We start from the raw sequence: 19009 nt of genomic DNA on the forward strand, positions 1-19009 counted from the left end.
TTATATAGGCTAAGAGAAAACAAAATAAACTAGAATTACAATAGGTAAAACCGGCCATGCAATGAAGATTCCTATTATGGCCGAAAGTCTCCTCGTTTCCTAATCTAATTTGGATTAATTAATTTCTTTATTTTGAATTAGGAATTAATTAATTTAAAATAAAAATAATAAATTAAGAACTTTTCTAAACTTATTTTTCCTGCGAATAAATAAATAAAAATAAAAAATTAAGATAATTTTTTAAAACAAAAAGTAGAAATCAAATTAGAAAAATAAAATACTATCTTTTTGACTAAGTTGACTTTGACCAATCCTTGACCAATTTAAGCACCAAATCAGCTTCCATATGCTTTTTAGGATGCCAAATAGGATTTTCATGGAGTCTCACACGTTGCCATTGCTTTGAGGAAAGAGAAAAAGCCAACTCAGCAAAATACAGTAAATTCAGCAAGAAAAACAGCAAAATGGGCCAAACTTCCATGTTGTGCGCACAGCCCCTTTTTGGATGCCTTTGAAGCTACCTTTACTTGATTCCATGACCTCTTAGACATATGTATTGAATCCATGAAGCATTGGAACCATTTCATGCTGCCCGGACTCCATAAATGCACCAAAATCGCTACCCGGGTCTGTATTGGCTTTCACCACTTGTATGCTCAAAACATGTCTTGGATTTTCAGGTATAGACAAGCCCTCTTGAGAATGAATTAATCTCTGGATAAATGCAGCAAGGTTATCCTTAAACCTCTTAGCTTGAGCCCTAGTGATCGGCTCCGTCTTCATCCATATCGGGTTGGCACCCTAGCGGGTTGTTAGTTGTGCGGGTTCGGGCGGATTCACATCACCTCATCTTGAATTTGTTCTCAATTTTGATGGCCACATGAAAAATCTCTTCCAATTCCATATATTTTTTTAATTCCACTTGGTTAGCTATCTCTCGGTTTAAAACTCTCGAAGACCTTGCCATGATTGTCTCACGGTCCTCATTCATGCTCAACCTCATCATGAACATCTTCATCTCCTTGTAGTAGTCCTCCACAGTCCTACTTCATTGTGATAAAGATTTTAGTCTTTGATGCATCATCCAATGATAATGAGTTGGTACAAATCTTTTCCTCATGGCTCCCTTCATTTGTCGCCAAATGGTAATTAGTTCATCACCAACTCTCCTTCGAGTACTTTGCTCATTATTCCACCATTGTAATACATAATGACCAAATTCCAAAGTGGCCTCTTTTACTTTCTTTGCCTTAGAATAGTTATGGCAATCAAAAATCATCTCCATATGTTCTTCCCATTCTAAATAAGCTTCCGGATCAATTTTACCTAAAAATGTGGGATATTAACCTTAATGTTTGCAAGATCATCATCTTCTTCTCGGGCTTGCCTTCCATGGGTTTACCTTCCTTGAATTGTAAAAATATCTTCAAACTCCTCCTCAAGGTTATCTCCAAAATTACCTCCTTCAAATTCCTTTTTAAAACATCTGCGGCCGCCACAACCTCGACCACAGCCTCCATGTAAGTCCATCCTTGGATTTGGCCCACTTGTGATGTTTCAAACCTATCCATCCTTTGATCAAGTTGATCAAAGTGAGCATTCATCCGTTGTAATTGTTCCAAGACCATCATTATGTCGGTAGGTTCACCTCCACTACCTGTAGCTCTAGAATCCCTTTTGAATCCTACGGTTTCTTCTTAAATATTTCTTAAAGAATCACCTCCTCTTCTCATTCTTGAATCTATCATATTAGTAAAAACAATGCAAAAATCCTTACCAAATTCACTTCCTCACGTGTTTCACTCAAACAAGGTCTCGACATTCGTGTTTGGACACTAGTTTCGGCTTTTGACCCTCTTTTAAGCTCATACTCTCTTACCATTTTCCACTCAAGGAATTATCTCAAAGTTCTAATTAAACATACTTAAACAGCAACTAGATCACAAGTATGCTCTAATTTAACTTATCAATAAAACGAAAACAAAACAACAAGTAGTAAGCAATTTCCGAGTGAATTGATAAAACATAATCTCAACTTTACTAACCAAAAACAATGAAAATTAACCAGAAAAATTTTGAATTCAATAATGAATAGACCAGAATATTAAGGACCAAAAATTTCAAAAATAAAATTTACAAAAGAGATTCAAACAACAAACAAGAAATAATTCGAACAAAATATGAGGTAATTGTTGGTTGTAGTTCTTGTAATTTAGGTCTAAGTCTCAAATCCCTTAACCAATTTTAATCCAATCAAGTTAGCACACAAAATTCAAATATGAAGCAACCAAAGTAGATTGATTAAACAACAACTCAAACTAATCACAATTGAATTTCTCCATATCCAAACACTTCATACAAACCAGCCTTTTACACAATTTTTTTTCTTTTTTAACTTCGGCCTTTTTTTTTTTTATCACTCATAAAATTATATCAACACAATCTTCAGTAACAAGAATCACTACAACCGCAACCCAAAAGGCAATAAATTGACAAAAATCCGAACCAACTTCCAAAGCCAAAAACAAATTGCAAAAATTTAGGTTTATGCAATATGTTCTCAAAATTCCTCTTCTTTTTTTTTTTTTTTAAATATATGAATGCAACTAATTAAGATTAAAACAGCAAAGAAAAATCAACAATAAACCAAATTACTAAGAACTAATATGCAAAACAACTAAGAACCTAGTAAGCAAAAATTCAGCTAAAACAATAAAACTTAATTTGGCCATGAATGAATTTTTTTTTTTTTTAATGCAGAACTTAAATAGATGGGAATCAACTTTAACCTAATATTAAAATTGCAGATTAATACAAAAATAAAATAAAACAAATAAGATAGACCAGACCTGAACAAAATTCTGCTCTGATACCAAATGATATGAACCTAGATCGACTTACTCTTAAACCCGTATTATACTAGTTTGGATCCAAATTAAGTTTAGATTCTTATGGTCACCTTGACCTCTAATCAACTTATGATTAGAAACCTTGGTATATGATGAATATGCCACAGTAGGTGATGGATGTCCTATTGATAAGTCAAACTAAAACACTCAAACTCTATTCGATATTTTAGGTGTTCAAAGAGAACAAAGAGAACAAAGAGAATTCTTCTCACAAAGATTTTTCTGTATGAATATTGTTCTGAATATTATTGAGAAAATAAGCCCTTAAATGGGTTTGAACGACAAAAAATAAACCCTAAAACAACTAGATTAGAACCGGCCATGTATAAGGAAACAAAGGTGTGGTCGAATTCTAATACCTTTCGTAATCTAATTTAGATTAATTAATTTTTTTAATTTGAATGAGGAATTAATTAATTTATAACCAAAATAATAAAATTATAACTTTCCTTAAATAATTTTTCCAGCAAATAAATAAATAAAAACCAAAATAAAGACTATTTCCTAAAACAAAAGACAAATGTTCAAATTGGAAAACTAGTTGACTAGTTTGCCAACTAAGCTGATTTTGTCCAATCACCAGCTAGTTTAGGCTCCAAATCAGCTCCAATATGCCATGTAGGATGCTCAATAATATTCAGAACAAAAAGAACTTGCTTGAACAACAAGAAAGATCAAAGCCAGCGCTAGCGCTAAAATGAAGCAATTCGGCCAACGTGAAGTCTTATGCGCCAACATGGTTAATGAATAGCTTTGCTTTTGCCTTAGCATGATTTCATAGTCTCTTGGAGTGTTCAATCACGTTTATAAGTCAACGAATTCATTTCTTATTGCCTGAGGTCCAAAAATGTACCAAAACAGCTTTCCGGGTCAATTTCAACCTTTATAACTTGGATGCATAAAACGGATTTTGGATCTTCGAATATTGTCATGCCCTCTTGAGATTTAATAACACCTTGTATGAAGCTAATCGGGTTATCTTTGAATCTCTTAGCTTGTGCCCTAGTATTTGCCTCTGTCTTCAATTGTATAAGATTAATACTTCAACGAGTAGTCAGTTGTATGGGTACAGACGGATTCTTATTACTAAGTGCTAAAAATCTTATGAAAAGGCGAGCAAGTTTATTGATATTGTGCTTCAAAGCTATGGGTAATTACACCCATAATTATTTTAAATGTTAAATAATAATCTTATTTGCATATATCATTGGATGAGTTTTGATATATATTTTTTTATTTTTCAGATAAAATAAACTTAAGTATATATTTTATTAGATGAATTTATATGTGAGATTAATAGTTATCTAAAAATAATTATCACATTTATCGTACCAAAAGAATCAAAACTATATTAATTTATAATTTTTAAAATTTATATATATTCCAATTAAAAGTTTTATTTATAGAATGCTATTTATATAATATTTTAATATTTAATTTAATTATAATTAATTAATTTTTATTAATAATTATCAAAATTATTTATCATGATTATACTTTTCATACATCACATGGACTCACTAATATTTATTGATAAACACAAAATATATATATCATATAACATATAAAAGGTTTCCAAAAAGAAGGAAGGGGGGGGGGGCGTTACCGGAAAGTGTTTTTAAGAAGTAGAATAAAAAAAATTATAAAAATTATAAAATAAATAAAATTTAAAAAATTAAAAAATTAAAATAGAAATAAAAAAAAGTGGGGGAAGGCTACAGTACAGCGGCTCCGGAAAACATTACGCGCGGTAAGATTTATTGCTAGAGGACAAACGACGTCGTAGAATCAGGATTCCAGAAAACAGAACCGCATGAATCAGAAAACAAGAGTGATCCCTTTCCGAATACAGAAATTTGAAAAGCAAAAGCAAAATAGAAAACACTCCGAAAACAAACAAAAAAAAAAAAAAAAAAAAGTTCCCCCCAATAGCCAACTCCTACCCAGTCCTTCTGTCGACGGTTTACTGTTTCTCTCTGGTAGGGTTTCTGCTTGCTGTACCATTGTTCTGCCCCTCTTGTAACTCAATTTTACACTATGCCTCAATTTAATGTCAAAACTAAGCTCAATTATTTTGTTCTTTTTTTCTGTTTTTCTTTTTACACACTCACTTTGGTGAGAAATTTAGCTTCACTTTATTGCATTATGTTTTGGAAATGTGATTTTGCATTTGGGCTTTTTTTATATTTTTTTAAAATAAATTTTAAGCGTTTTTGTAGAGTGTTCTTAGTAGAAATTTTTACATTCTTTTTCGGATAATTATGGAACTTGACCATATGGAATTTATTCCATGTCAAATAATTGAAGCTATCTTGGATTTAAATGATGGAACTGTGCAGTAGATGTTTTTATTTATTATTATTATTATTTTTTTGGGAACTTCTGGGAGATGAAATTCTTAATGTTTTGCTGTTTTAGTTAGTTCAAGTCATGATATGCTATGTTACAACGCTTCCAAATGAATGTTTGGAAATCTGTTTTAGCCAGGTACTTATATACTATGAGATTTTTAACAACTGACTAGTGTGAGAATTTTGCATACTTTGTCATGGAGCTAAAAGCTGATAGTAGCCATAGGTAATTTGATATTATATTTTTATAGGAAAACTCAATCTCTAAATCCAGCATTCTCAATGCTTGTTGCATGTGGGTAAAATCTCTGTTTCTTTTTCTTTTGCACTTGAAATTTTTCCACATTGGTTCAACAAGTTTATTACTGAAAGAAGAATAGTTCACTTTTTATGTTTTGTTCCTTAATTCTGAATTCTTAGTTACTAAGTGACGAAGAGAGCACTTTTAGGGAGAAGCCTTTGCTGCATTTTTTTTTTTAAAAGAAATTGTAATGCCCTTATAACTATGTTTTAACTTGTGATCAACTATCAGGTATTTCAGTGCGCTTTTTGCTCTGATTTTGATATCCCTTGGTGCAATGTGTCTTGTGAAAGCTTATGCTGGCTGTATGCATAACAAGCTTACAAAGGGTAGCCATTAGTCCTTTAACTAGATGGTGTCCAGACGGAATGAAGCTAAAGTTGAATTTGAGGCTGACCCTGCTACTTGGGCAGCCAGTGAGGAGAAAATTTTCATTCGGTTAATGGTAAAAGAGGTTCAGAAAGGAAACAGATCCAGCACAACCTTTACAAGGAAAGGTTGGAAAAATATAGAGCAAGAATTCTGTGATCGAACATGCAAGAGGTATAACAATTCTCAATTCAGAAATAAATTTAACCAACTGAGGACACGTTATCATGATTTCAGTAAGCTATTGAAAGAACCTGGGTTTAGCTGGGACCCCATGCTCAACAATGTCTCAGCCTCCGAGAGTGTCTGGGAGTCATTTATAAAGGTACTCTTAGTTTTTCTTATTTCTTATATTTAAATTAGTTTTTCTTATTTATTATATTTAAATGTTTGTTACCTTGACATTTTGATAGTTTCTTAAATGTCTTATGTTTCATGCAGGCCAACAAGAAGGCTAAAAGATTCCGGAAAAAGGGTTGTGCTATGTTTAATGATTTGGGGATTATCTATGGCAATCTAGCTGTGCAGTGCAAAGGTGTTTTCCCACTGTCTCAGTATCCCTTGGTCAATGAAGATCACATGGATGTAGAAGATTCATCAACAAATGCCACTCCATCTGCTTTCCTGGATGTTGATAGCAATGATAATAAAGATTATACTTTGCAAAACACAAGAGGGCAGCGATCTCCCACTCCAACAAGCCATGTTGGAGGGAAGATGGACACAAGGGCAGGAAAGATAGGAGACGCTCTGAAGGAATGGGCTGACGCTATGCAGGAAACAAACATAACGCCACCAACCTCGAAAAGAGTCGACACATCCCTACGATACAGTGCATTTTCCATAACCAATTGTGTCAAGTGTCTGGAGTCAATTGAAGGTGTCGATGGTGGTACCTACATAAAGGCAATTAAGATGTTTAAAGATGCGGACTGGAGGGAGATGTTTATGGCAATGTCAGCTGAGCGAAGATTACTTTGGTTGAATAGCTTAGAGTGATGCTGACTGCTATGCTCTTGGGATTCTGAAAGAAAGATAAGCATACAATTTAAGAAACATTCCACTTTTGCTTGTTTTTCCAGATAATCTTTCTGTGTTGTAGAGAGACATCTTTGACACAATCAAGTTCATCTGCATTCTGACCTATTTGATACTGCTTTTAGATCAAGAGTAAATATAAGATTTGTTTTTGTGAATAGAATGCAACTTCACTGGTCATAACCTAACTTTTTTGTATCAGTATACCAATTATGTATCAAAATTCAGTTTATTTTCTTCTCATATGGGATGATCACAAAGATTCAAAGAAATTAAATGACATTTGTGAATACCATTTCTTTTCTTTAGAAAGTATAATGAAACTGATATCTATTTTAATAACATCATATGATTGAAATATTATTATTTGACTTGAAACCTTTTTCCTCATTCCATTTTTCTTGATGTTGGACCTTTTACTATTTTTTTTAAAGTAAATTTTAAACCAAATAGAAAGGGAAAATATCAGTATCTACTGTTTACAAACAATTAAAAAGGCCCAATAAACGGAGGTAGTTTTAAATACTGCATAGGCGCATATTTGCAATTTAAAAATAATTCTTTTTCTGGAGCCTTGAAAGCAAGCAAAACATAACAACGTAAAAACAGCCAAAGAAACAAGCTCTACATCTTTTTTAATTTTATTCTCGTAGCTGAAAACAAGCCCTGTATCTTCTTGTTTTCAGAAACAGTGACTGAAAATAGACAGCATTTCAAGACAGTAGCATTTAGATTCATTTGGCAGTTAAAAAAAAAATATATATATATATATATATTAGCTTTCTGTACCAAATAAAATCATGACATCAAAACTTGACAGTAATTTTTTTTTTATTTTTTTCTCTTCTTCACCAATCAAGTCTCGAACACAGGATCTTGCCAGTCTCAACGGTGTGCAATGACAACAAACTGAGCTCGAGGATCGGTTTATCCAACTGTAGTTTTGCTATCATACACCTCTCTTGCTTCAAGTACATCAAGACAATAACGCTTTGATAAAACTTCAACTTGGTCAGCAAATGACTTGTTCACAAGATCACCAATACGTTTGATCATTTGCTTCCATCGCTCTCAACATAGATCTCCACATCTAAGCTCAAGCAAACTATCCCAGTCCACAGCTTCAATGCAAGAAGCATCCAAGCTCAAAAGGGCATCAATGAGGCGGTAGTCATCGGTATCACTCCAAATTCCATAAGGTCCCATTCGTGGTTTTGGTCCTTTCTTTTTAGCAGGTCCGGACATTGGTGATGTTAATTGGTCATACCACTTCGTGGCACAACTACAATGACTTCTAGCTGAGAGCTTCTCACTAATTACCTCCCAGGAAATAGCCTCTCTCAACATGCCATGCTTGATTTTTCTTTCCTCAAAAGCTCTCATCCTCAGTTCCATGTTCACTAAATCAAGTAAAGTCTGGTACACCCGTTGAAACCAACGCCCTTTCTTCAAATTGGGCAGCTTGTTTCTGCGAAATGCATCCTTGTTATGGATTCTATTTTCACCAAGTGCATCAGCCAATGTTCTCCATTTTGAGCCATTCTCCTTATGAAAATTTAGAATCAATTGACGCTCTTCAGCAGTCCATATTCGCTCCTCTGCTCTGTTACAAACAACGTGGGCACGAAAATATACACTTGTAGAAGTCCTCCAAGGTAAGGCTGCTGCAATTTCCTTCCAACAACCTCTCAATTCAGGGGTTCTTTACAACTGAGAATCATGTCCTTCCCATTGGCACCTAAGCTATGTTTTACGATGTATTTTGAAATTGCCTCAATTATCTTATCTTCTTCTGGGGAAAACCACTTACCCCGAAAATCAATTCCATCATTTAGAGCATTAGTTGATGAAAATACCTCAACATTATCATAAACTCTCACTCTTTTAGATGCTCTTTCTGGTGGTGGATTTTCAAAGGTGTCAGATGGCCCAACATTCCCATCTGAAACTTGTTTATCTTGCTTGGCATTCTTCTTCTTGTCCTTGCTGCAATGTTTGTCTGACTTTACCTTCTTGACTTGGAATCCATCTTCCACATTAACAGCATCTCTACTACTATGACATATCTCATCTCCGATTGAACCAACATTACCTTCATTTCCAACATTCGTGCCACCTCGAGTTCTAGTGTTTTCACTGTCCGGTTTCTCAGTCATAGCTTGCAGCAGTCCAACTCCCAATTTAGTTTCCTGGTATCTTCTCCTCTTTTTCTTATCCGAACGCAAGCTTTCTATCCCATCACTTGTCATGCTCGCTACTACATCACCACCCAATTTTTCCCTCTTCCTTTTCTTCTTTTTTTTTTTTTTTTGGCGCCCACTTCTTCCTCATTGTTCACCTCAGCAATCTCTGCACATTCACAGCAGTTCTCCCCTCAGTCACCTCATCCATTTTGCTATGCTCAAGGATTTCCACAATATGCCCCTAACCATCCAAAATGGAAAATTAGCTTCGATTGTGAATGGAAAAGAAAGAGTGCAACCAAATTGATAATTCCACAGTTGTTTCTGAATACCATTTATATGCATTATGACTTGTAAGTTGTAACAAAGGACCATAGCTGAACTCACAAAAAACCCAAGACATGGCTAAAAATCTAATCACTATCAAAGCTACCAAAAATGTCTTTAATGTAGTAGTGTATATACAAATTCAGGGATAGTATTGAAGAAAGCTCGTACTGTGTTTATCAAATTGCATACTAATTAATCACTCCATGATTTTATACCAATTCAGAATATATTTCTAATGAACAGAAATTTATAGTCCATAATATCAATTCTGGAAATTAATTTGACACCCCAAGAAATTTCCCAAAACAACAAGCCAAAATCGTTTACAATCTATGGAGATTTTCCTCAATACTCAAAAAGTGCCAGAAAATTACTGTTATCAATAAATAGAATTCAATAAACTAAAAATCAAAGGTCTGCTCCTACTGTCAACGATGAGCCAGAAAAACTTACTGCCATTGATGAGCTGAGCACCGATTTCAAATGGCCGTTTTCTCATTAGAACGGCTTTATATTGAACGGGAAAATGGAGACCGTACAAAAGAGAAAGTTACTTGTCAAAGCGTACTTTATCTCCAGGGGTGTACGTAGTTTTTACTGGTTTGTTCGTGTATACAGAATCATCTATTTCCTGTTGTAGCCCAGTCCAATCCACAACAAGGGGGCCCAAAATCCGTGCAGGTAGTTCGGCCCATGAAAGCGGGCATTCTGGAAATGAAAGAATCTTCTGGAACCTCCTGATCCCTCCAAACCAAACAAACATAAAGCTAAACCCTAACATTATACCACCCTCCTTATCCTCAACGCGCCTAGTATTCTTCGTAGACAGACTCAGAGAAGAAAAACCTTCTCGCTGGTTTTTACGTACAAATGGCGTCCGCCAATGCTATTTCCTCTGCATCTATTCTCTGCTCCCCCAAGCAGGTATTTTAGTGTCATTGTTTTTAGCCCGTTTCTCTGTATGTTTTCCAAGAAATGACGGACAAGAAAATGCAAGTCTTGGGGTGTTTGAATTTTGGTTGTGTCTGCGCTAGTTTTGGATGTTTACATGCTCTTGTTTTCTGTGTTCATTCATTGGGTTGTTGTCAAATTCTTTCTAAACCCGAACTGGGTTGTCTCTGAGACTGAATTGCTCAAGTATTTTGATTAGTTTTCGAATTTTTTGTTTTCTTTTTTTTCGTGTTGTTCTATGTGGGAAATGATGGAAAATGCAAAAGGGTTTAGTGTTCGGATGTTCAATTCTGTTCTTCAACATGAGCATTTTGTGGGCTTGTGTTTATGTGTATCTCTGAATTGAAATTTTTACTTCAAAAATGCGATGGACTTGTCCATATGTTTTTTTTTTTTTTTGTTTTTTTTGGTTCGTTGCGTCTATTTCTGTTTGTCTGTTGATTTTCTTTGTATCATAATGTCAACAGAGCTTGACGAGGAGGGTTAATCAACAGAAGAGTAATAGGCTTAACTACAAGCAATCCAGCGGGCGGTTTGTTGTAAGGGCCAATGCAAAGGATATTGCTTTTGACCAGAACTCGAGAGCCGCACTTCAGAGCGGCATTGATAAGCTTGCCGATGCTGTTGGCCTTACTCTTGGTCCTAGGGGTAACTTTTGGTTCTAATACAGTATAGCATTTTGTTGTTTGCAAAAGCTTTTCATAATTTCAGCTACTTTTAAGGGTCACGTTTTTATGGTGTGGTTGTTAACTAGCATGGTTGTGCGATTTAGACGACTTGGCTTAGACAACCTTTGAATGAGAGCATTTTTTGTATTTAGGAAAGAATATATTAATGGGATGTGATTATATTGGAAATCTGATAATTACTGTAGTTAAGTCCATGTCAATTTCCTGGCTAGGTCTTTGGTGTGAATTTGTTCTTTGTGTTTTGAAGGGAGAAATGTCGTCTTGGATGAATTTGGAAGTCCTAAAGTAGTTAATGATGGAGTAACAATAGCTCGGGCTATTGAGCTGCCTGATCCAATGGAAAATGCTGGTGCAGCTCTCATAAGGGAGGTTAGCCCTTTTTGGCTGTGATATTTTCCAGTCTTTCTGTTTAAATTCCCTAAGCTTGTCAAAACTATTATAAGTTTGTGAAACCCATTGTTATTCTTTATTATTCTTCGTTTAATGTGATGAGTGTTGACTTGTTTCAATCATGGGGTGAAGGTTGCTAGTAAGACAAACGACTCTGCTGGAGATGGGACAACAACTGCATCAGTTCTTGCAAGGGAAATAATCAAGCTAGGGCTTTTAAGTGTAACTTCTGGTGCAAATCCTGTGTCACTAAAGAGGGGGATTGACAAAACTGTACAGGGGTTAGTAGAAGAGCTAGAGAAGAAGTCTAGGGCTGTAAAAGGACGCGATGATATCAAAGGTACTGTTGCTTCATAATTTATAAGATAACCACCAAGTATTTATCAAGAAATTTTCACTTTCTTGAATTGTTTTCCTTTCACTGCAGCTGTTGCTACCATTTCTGCTGGGAATGATGAACTTATTGGAACTATGATTGCTGATGCTATTGACAAGGTTGGGCCTGATGGTGTTTTGTCCATCGAGTCATCATCGTCATTTGAGACAACTGTTGCAGTAGAAGAAGGAATGGAGGTGTGTGTTTATCTAATTATATTGTGAGGTATGTATTTTCATTGCTTTCCCACCAAAAGCATCTGCATAATTTGTCTTCTGGTTCTTTTATGTTTGCAGATTGACAGAGGCTATATCTCCCCTCAGTTTGTTACAAACCCTGAGAAATTGATTGCTGAATTTGAAAATGCAAGGGTCTTGGTTACAGATCAGAAGATTTCAGCAATCAAGGACATAATTCCCCTGTTAGAGAAGACCACTCAACTGAGAGCTCCTTTGCTCATTGTTGCTGAGGATGTCACTGGAGAAGCTTTGGCAACTCTTGTTGTCAATAAGTTGCGTGGTATACTTAATGTTGCTGCAATCAAGGCTCCTGGTTTTGGTGAGAGGAGAAAGGCGCTACTCCAAGATATTGCCATTTTGACAGGTACATAAACCCTGAGTTGATATGTTTTGTTTGTATTTTTTATGATTATATCAGCACACAAATATCCTTAGTTGAGTCTTTTACATTAATGTCAGAAGAGTAGCCTACATGAATTTCTGCTAGATGTTGGTTGTTTGAGAAAACAAGATAAGTTTTAGGTAAAATAGCATAAGGTCTTCTTTCCTAATTGTTCTCTGTAAATTTTTTCTTCCTCAAATGATCTGAGCGCCTATCATGTTTGCCGATCTAAGTTGGCTAAACTATCTTTGTAAATCAAGCAGTAAGCACTAGTGCATCTGGGAGGTTCCATCCATGGTTGGATGCTCATGCAGTTGTGTTTGAAGGTCTTAGTCGAAAAGGCTGTTGCATACCTTTGATATCTTAATCATCTCTGGAATATTCAGTGATCTCTGGATATTTAATGAAATAAGTTAATTTGATTTGAAGAGTCAAATGACTGCTCTAGCAACTTTCTTCTTGATACTAACAGGGACAATTGTTAGGGTAGACATGTAAGTACCTTTAACTTGTATGTGCTCAACATTTCTCCTATTTTTCTAATGTTTTAGGGGCCGAGTTTCAAGCAAGTGATCTGGGTCTCCTCGTTGAGAACACCTCAGTTGAGCAGCTTGGTTTAGCCAGAAAAGTGACCATCTCCAAGGACTCCACCACCCTTATTGCTGATGCTGCATCAAAAGATGAGTTACAAGCTAGGATTGCACAGCTGAAAAAAGAGTTGTTTGAGACAGATTCTGTTTACGATTCTGAGAAACTAGCTGAGAGAATAGCCAAATTGTCAGGCGGGGTTGCTGTCATAAAGGTAGGTGCTGCTACTGAGACAGAACTTGAGGACCGTAAGCTTCGCATTGAGGATGCCAAGAATGCTACTTTTGCTGCTATTGAGGAAGGGATTGTGCCTGGTGGTGGTACTGCTTTTGTGCATCTCTCTTCTTCTGTCCCTGCAATCAAGGACAGGCTTGAAGATGCAGATGAGCGACTGGGAGCTGACATAGTTCAGAAGGTAATCACTGCACCTTATTTCCATGTGTCCCTGATGATAAAATCAAATGTTAATTTCTCTGTGTGAAGCTTTTCACTAAATTATTCCATTTTGTATGTGCAGGCATTGGTGGCACCAGCATCATTAATAGCTCAAAATGCAGGGATTGAAGGCGAAGTGGTGGTGGAGAAAATAAAAGTGGGTGAATGGGAGGTTGGTTACAATGCAATGACAGACAAGTATGAGAACCTCGTGGAGGCTGGTGTTATTGACCCAGCAAAGGTCACAAGATGTGCCCTGCAGAATGCAGCTTCAGTTGCTGGAATGGTCTTGACCACTCAAGCCATTGTGGTCGAAAAACCGAAGCCCAAGGCACCTGTAGCTGTTCCCCAGCCAGGACAGCTTGTTGTGTGATATTCCTTTGAAAGTTTCTTGCTCGGTTTTATGCTTATCTAACAAACGGAGAGTGGTTCAAATGTGGTGCATTCAGAAGGACAATGAATAGTGCTATAGATAGAATTTGGATTGTCTGTATGATTGTGCCCTTTTTGTACGGATTTACAACATCAATATGATTGTTTCTATACAAATATGGTTTAGCAGTGTGAAATTTCTGAAGGGGTTTGGTTGAAAGTCTGCAAGTAAGTTTCCTATTCCTCGAAAGTGACGCATGTGTTAAATGTTTATAAAGGGCTGGGCCTTATTAATAGTTCTCTAGGTAGGCCCACCTCGCCCAAGGATTTATAGGATATGGCTCAAAGAAAAAGCTTTGGGGATCACTGTCAACATTCACTTTCTTTCCTTTCCGTGGGGAGTTGGGGCCGTTCATACGATCCACTTGTTTTTTTTTTTTTTTTTTTTCATATTACCTTTGCAAAGGCATTGAATTATGACAATTCAAAGGCCACCATAGATATTTGCGTGACCACAACACTTTCAAAAGAGAGTTTGTAGTCACAAGATCAGGAAATCTCCTTTCACTAATAAATTTTTGCCTTAAATATAATAAAATGTATTTGATAAGATCGAACATTGCAGACATGTTTGGTTTAGTACTTACGACTGAACATCTTAATATAATTCTAAAACACTTCACAATTATTTAACTAATGAAAAACCCGACAAAAAACATTGTTGTGTAAACTGATATTTTGGTTGTGCGAAATGACCAAACTCCGTTTCAAAATCCTGAACATAATTTTGAAGTGGGCAGGTCCTTAATTGAAAGGAACAGTTGAAAACCCACCGCCTTGCTGGTTTCAATTATGTGATCGGGAACCCAATATGAGCTTTTGCTTCTTAATTTTAGATGAAAATTGGACTTTGGTTCTGTTAAGAAAGAAAGAAAAAAGAATGTGTACTTTTTTTTTTCTTTTTTGTTTTTTTACCATTATTGTTTAAGCATTATATTCTCTATAATATTTGTCCTTTTAGAAAATGTCTAGATGGTAGCGATCATTTGTGTTTAATTCCAAATTTTTGGATTCACTTAAGTGCGAAACTAAGAAAATTTCTGTCCAGAAAAATATATATTTGCTATAATATTTATTAATTTTATCAAACATTATGAACTGAAATAGTTCATATTTTTTAAAAATAGATTTCTAACCATAGTCTTATAAAACCCATCAAAATTTGTCACATCAAAAACAAAGCTACATTGACGTTATTTATTGAGATTGGCAGGCAACCAACACAAAACTAATTGCCACTGGGCAATGGGGCCACGAAGGGATTCTATAAGAAGAAGAGGCACGCTGAGGATTTAGGCAGACAGAAAGTAGTTATCAAATTAAAATAGAAAAACGACATGACCAATTAATGGTCAACCTACCTATGCCCATTGATAGGTCAGATTCCTTCTCAAAACAAAGGAACATCAACAAATAGATTCTGAGATGGAATCTGCTTTCTTTTTTTTCTTCTTCTTATTTATTTATTTATTTATTAAACTCATGTACATAACCACAAACATTCATGTCTTTATATATATATATATATATATATTTTGTATATATATATATATATTTTAATAACCTTCTATATATGGTTTCATTTTGGTTTTTATTGCCAGCCACCAAATTATTCTTGCTGGCCTATTTTGCACATTGAATTAGTAATCCAATTCAACCTGGATTTCTGAGCACCAAATTGTACCAAAAATTAGCAATTTCTTACAAGCAACAAAGCAGACGGTTTTTTTGACTGAGCTAATAATAGAAATTGGCCTAATTTATGATATATATATATATATATATATATATATATATTCTCTTTTGGTGTGCTTTTCTGTTTTTTATTGTGGATAGGGGATTTGAACTCTAATTGTATTAAGAAACAGGCTATCATTGGGTGAAAGGATTAGAGGTCAAGTTCCTTTAAGGCTGAAAACCATGCACAACTTGCGTTTTTACATTTTTCCAAGAAAAAAGTTGAATTAATAATGCCATATATCATAACTACAAGCCACCTCTTTTTTTTTTCCCTCTTTTTTTAAATTTTATTTTGGAAAGGAGCATTATTTTGTTTTTATTTTTGCTTATTATTATCTTTTCTATCATTATAACAATTTTTAAACATAAACCAAAAAAACAAAAAAAAAAAACAAAAAAGGACGAATATCTCAAACCCACATCTATACAAGTAAATATGTGAAGAGTATACTAACAATTTTTTTTTTTTTCCCCTTCCTTCAAACGGAGATAGGGAAAGGATAAGCATTATAAGTCCAAGGGACCTCTCCATTTTGTAACCATTTTCATCATTAGAATGGAAATTTTAGGCACACCTTACTTGTCGGGCTGGCGCCCTTGCAAACGTAAATTCTATATCAAAATCAAAGTTGGGAAAAGCATGAGCTTCACGTCTTTCGAGGGTCCCTTACTCTGATAGCTATTCCAATATCTCTTTAAGGGATCCCATCTTTCAATTTTGGGATTCCATTTCTTTCTATATTACGACAAATATTTTTGTTGTTGGAACTTAAATATGCTGCTTTGGATAATGAGAAAGCTTAACAGTGAAACTTGCAACCAAATATCAAACAGAAAAAAAAAAAAAAAAAAAATCTAAAAAATCCAAGAACTGTTCGAAGATGAGTGAATCTGACTACCTAAAAGTGTTATATATATTAACCCTTCGTTTTACCCAAAAAAAAAAAAGTTGAATATATTTTGCTTCCCTCTAATTCCGTATGTATATGGTAGCCCTCTAAAAAAAATTCTTCCAATTGATGCTTATTTAATTTCGAAGTTGATTTAGTGTTAGGATAAGTCTGCTAATGGAACGCTAATATCCACAAACATTGTTACCTTTTTCTAACCTCTGTCACACTAGCTGTCGTCCAAAATAATCCAGACCACCTCGACCCTCGATGTTGTTGGAGAAAAAAACCCATTTGGCACCATCTTTTTCCGGTGACGTTGAGGGGTTGAAGTGGCTTTGATTTTGCAAATTGTTCCCTTTTCAACCCAATGGTGGTAATGATGTGTAAAAAATAGAGATCGAATAAGGAAAATGATAGTGGTGGGCTCTATGATTTTTTACAAATTTGATAATATGATATATTATACATTATGACAACTTCTCATAATTGAAAGAAAAAAAATCTTGTAGGACACAACTGAAATTAAAAAGGCAAATAAAAAAAAAAATCTCGAGAAATTAAGTCCCTAGGAATAGTCCAATAGCTACTATTGTTGAATCTATTCAAATGACCACACCCCAGTTTTTTTTTTTTTTTTTTTTTAAAGCCCTCAAAATTAATTTCTTTTTATCAAAAGATAAATCATAAATCATAAACCAAATGTGTTTCTCTCTTACTTTCTTTCTTTTTTTCTTTTTTTCCTTTTTTTTTTTTTTTAACCTGCTCGTGTTTAACATTCACTTACAACTCATGTGCTTAAAATTTGTTGCTTTTTCTGTGAATTTAGAAGATTGACAAACAAAAAAAAAAAAGAAACTAATATTATCTCTTCATTGCCCTCTATTGATATAATGTGCTGTGCCAATGTGACGTCCATGCTGACATATTGCTTTCGATACCCCAATAGATGGCCAACACCGAAAAGAGAAATTTAGTTGAGTCACATCCCAATGCTCTCTGTAGAAACATCGGCTACAATTTAACCTACATGCTCACTTCAAAGTTGAGACCCTGCTTCGGATCTTTATTTTATTTTGTTTTTTATTTCCCTCATAATTTGTTCCTTCATCATGTGCATGCTAATAACAAAGAATGATAAATCCACTATGCACTAGGAGAGTTGGGTTTCGTATGTTTTAATTCCTTCTTTTGCATTTGTCTAATAAAAAGTATACCCTATTAATTCTTCCCTTACATTCTTCCCTTACGTGTAGTTGATCCATTTTACGCCTCGGTGTTTTTGACATGATTTATTTTTTAAAATTTAAAATGAAAAATTCAATTTTATAATTATTATTTTATAATTAGAAACAGTAAATTGAGTTATTTCTTAGAGGCTACAAAATTAATTAAACAATGGAAGTTAGTTTAGTCTCTTTATATATATATATATATATATATATATTTGTAAGAAAGAAACATAAAAATAGACACATTAAGAGATAAGAAAAGGAAGAAAAAGAAAATTATACACATTTAGATTATGAAATGAGCCTAGCTAGCTAGTAATTTGCAAATATATATTTCAGCAGATATATTACCTTTGGTTACAGTTTGTGTAGAATTATAACCAGTGACATAACGGTTTGTAAGTGACTTTTATTTTTTTTATTTTTGATATTTAATATATGGGATTCAAATTTAAAATTATTTTCAGAAAAAATATCTTGAGATTTCATAAACAATGGAAGAAAAAAAATGGTAAATCAAGACGTATATTTATGCTTTTCATACACTACTTGTGATGAGAGCATGATTATGCTTTAGACCAACTAGCTAAAAAGATTGGTTGATGGCCCAAAATTTAATGCTACAGATTCTCCTATAATTAATTAATGTGGAGGACCACAGTTTTTAAGCTACATCCGGCTAGCTTAATGACTAGGAAATTCCAGGCTTCCTTCTATAATTAATACTAATATTCCAATAGAATCTGGTACTCAGAATTAACGGCTCTCTCTCTCTCTCTCTCTCAATATATATACACTAGATTCAAAAACAAAACTAGAGGCAATGCTAGCCCTTCATTGATTTTGGTTGTATATTTTGACTTGAAGCCTCTTTCAAATTTTGGGGCTTTAAAAAGTTCTTCAATATAATATATATACTTTTTTTCTTGTTCAAAATATGTTTCTAAAAAATGATGGTTTTTCAATTTTGCTTTATAGTTTTGGGGAATATATGTTTAAATTATGACGTTCAAGTATAAGAGTTGTTTTCAAATTAGAGACTAATGAGATATTCCAAAATTAACGAAGGTGAATCCTCTAGCTTTTCTATAAGGAATAATTATAAATACATAGAGTATTTTTTTCTTTTTCATTATATTACGTCTGAGAATATAAAGAATCATGTTCTTTTTTCCTTTTCAAAT

General features: G+C 34.3%; 2 protein-coding genes and 1 pseudogene across 2 annotated transcripts; 2 read left to right on the forward strand and 1 right to left on the reverse strand.

Moving 5' to 3' along the window:
- Positions 1-4733: 4733 nt before the first annotated feature.
- On the forward strand, positions 4734-7074 carry LOC107411462 (uncharacterized). Its single transcript, XM_016019049.4, has 3 exons — positions 4734-4888; positions 5793-6255; positions 6372-7074. The coding sequence occupies exons 2-3, from the start codon at positions 5914-5916 to the stop codon at positions 6927-6929; spliced, it is 900 nt and encodes a 299-aa protein (XP_015874535.3). The 5' UTR covers positions 4734-4888; positions 5793-5913; the 3' UTR covers positions 6930-7074.
- A 643-nt stretch (positions 7075-7717) lies between these two features.
- LOC107411454 (uncharacterized) lies at positions 7718-10100 on the reverse strand (annotated as a pseudogene).
- Positions 10101-10244: 144 nt separating this feature from the next.
- LOC107411477 (ruBisCO large subunit-binding protein subunit alpha) lies at positions 10245-14100 on the forward strand. The gene is made up of 8 exons (XM_016019067.4): positions 10245-10405; positions 10900-11080; positions 11369-11490; positions 11644-11851; positions 11939-12084; positions 12184-12490; positions 13060-13511; positions 13614-14100. Exons 1-8 carry the CDS (start codon positions 10352-10354, stop codon positions 13902-13904), a joined length of 1761 nt encoding a protein of 586 aa, XP_015874553.1. The 5' UTR covers positions 10245-10351; the 3' UTR covers positions 13905-14100.
- The last annotated feature ends 4909 nt before the right edge of the window (positions 14101-19009 follow it).

Source organism: Ziziphus jujuba, chromosome 10 (assembly GCF_031755915.1).
Source record: "Ziziphus jujuba cultivar Dongzao chromosome 10, ASM3175591v1".
Taxonomy (NCBI): Eukaryota; Viridiplantae; Streptophyta; class Magnoliopsida; order Rosales; family Rhamnaceae; genus Ziziphus; species Ziziphus jujuba.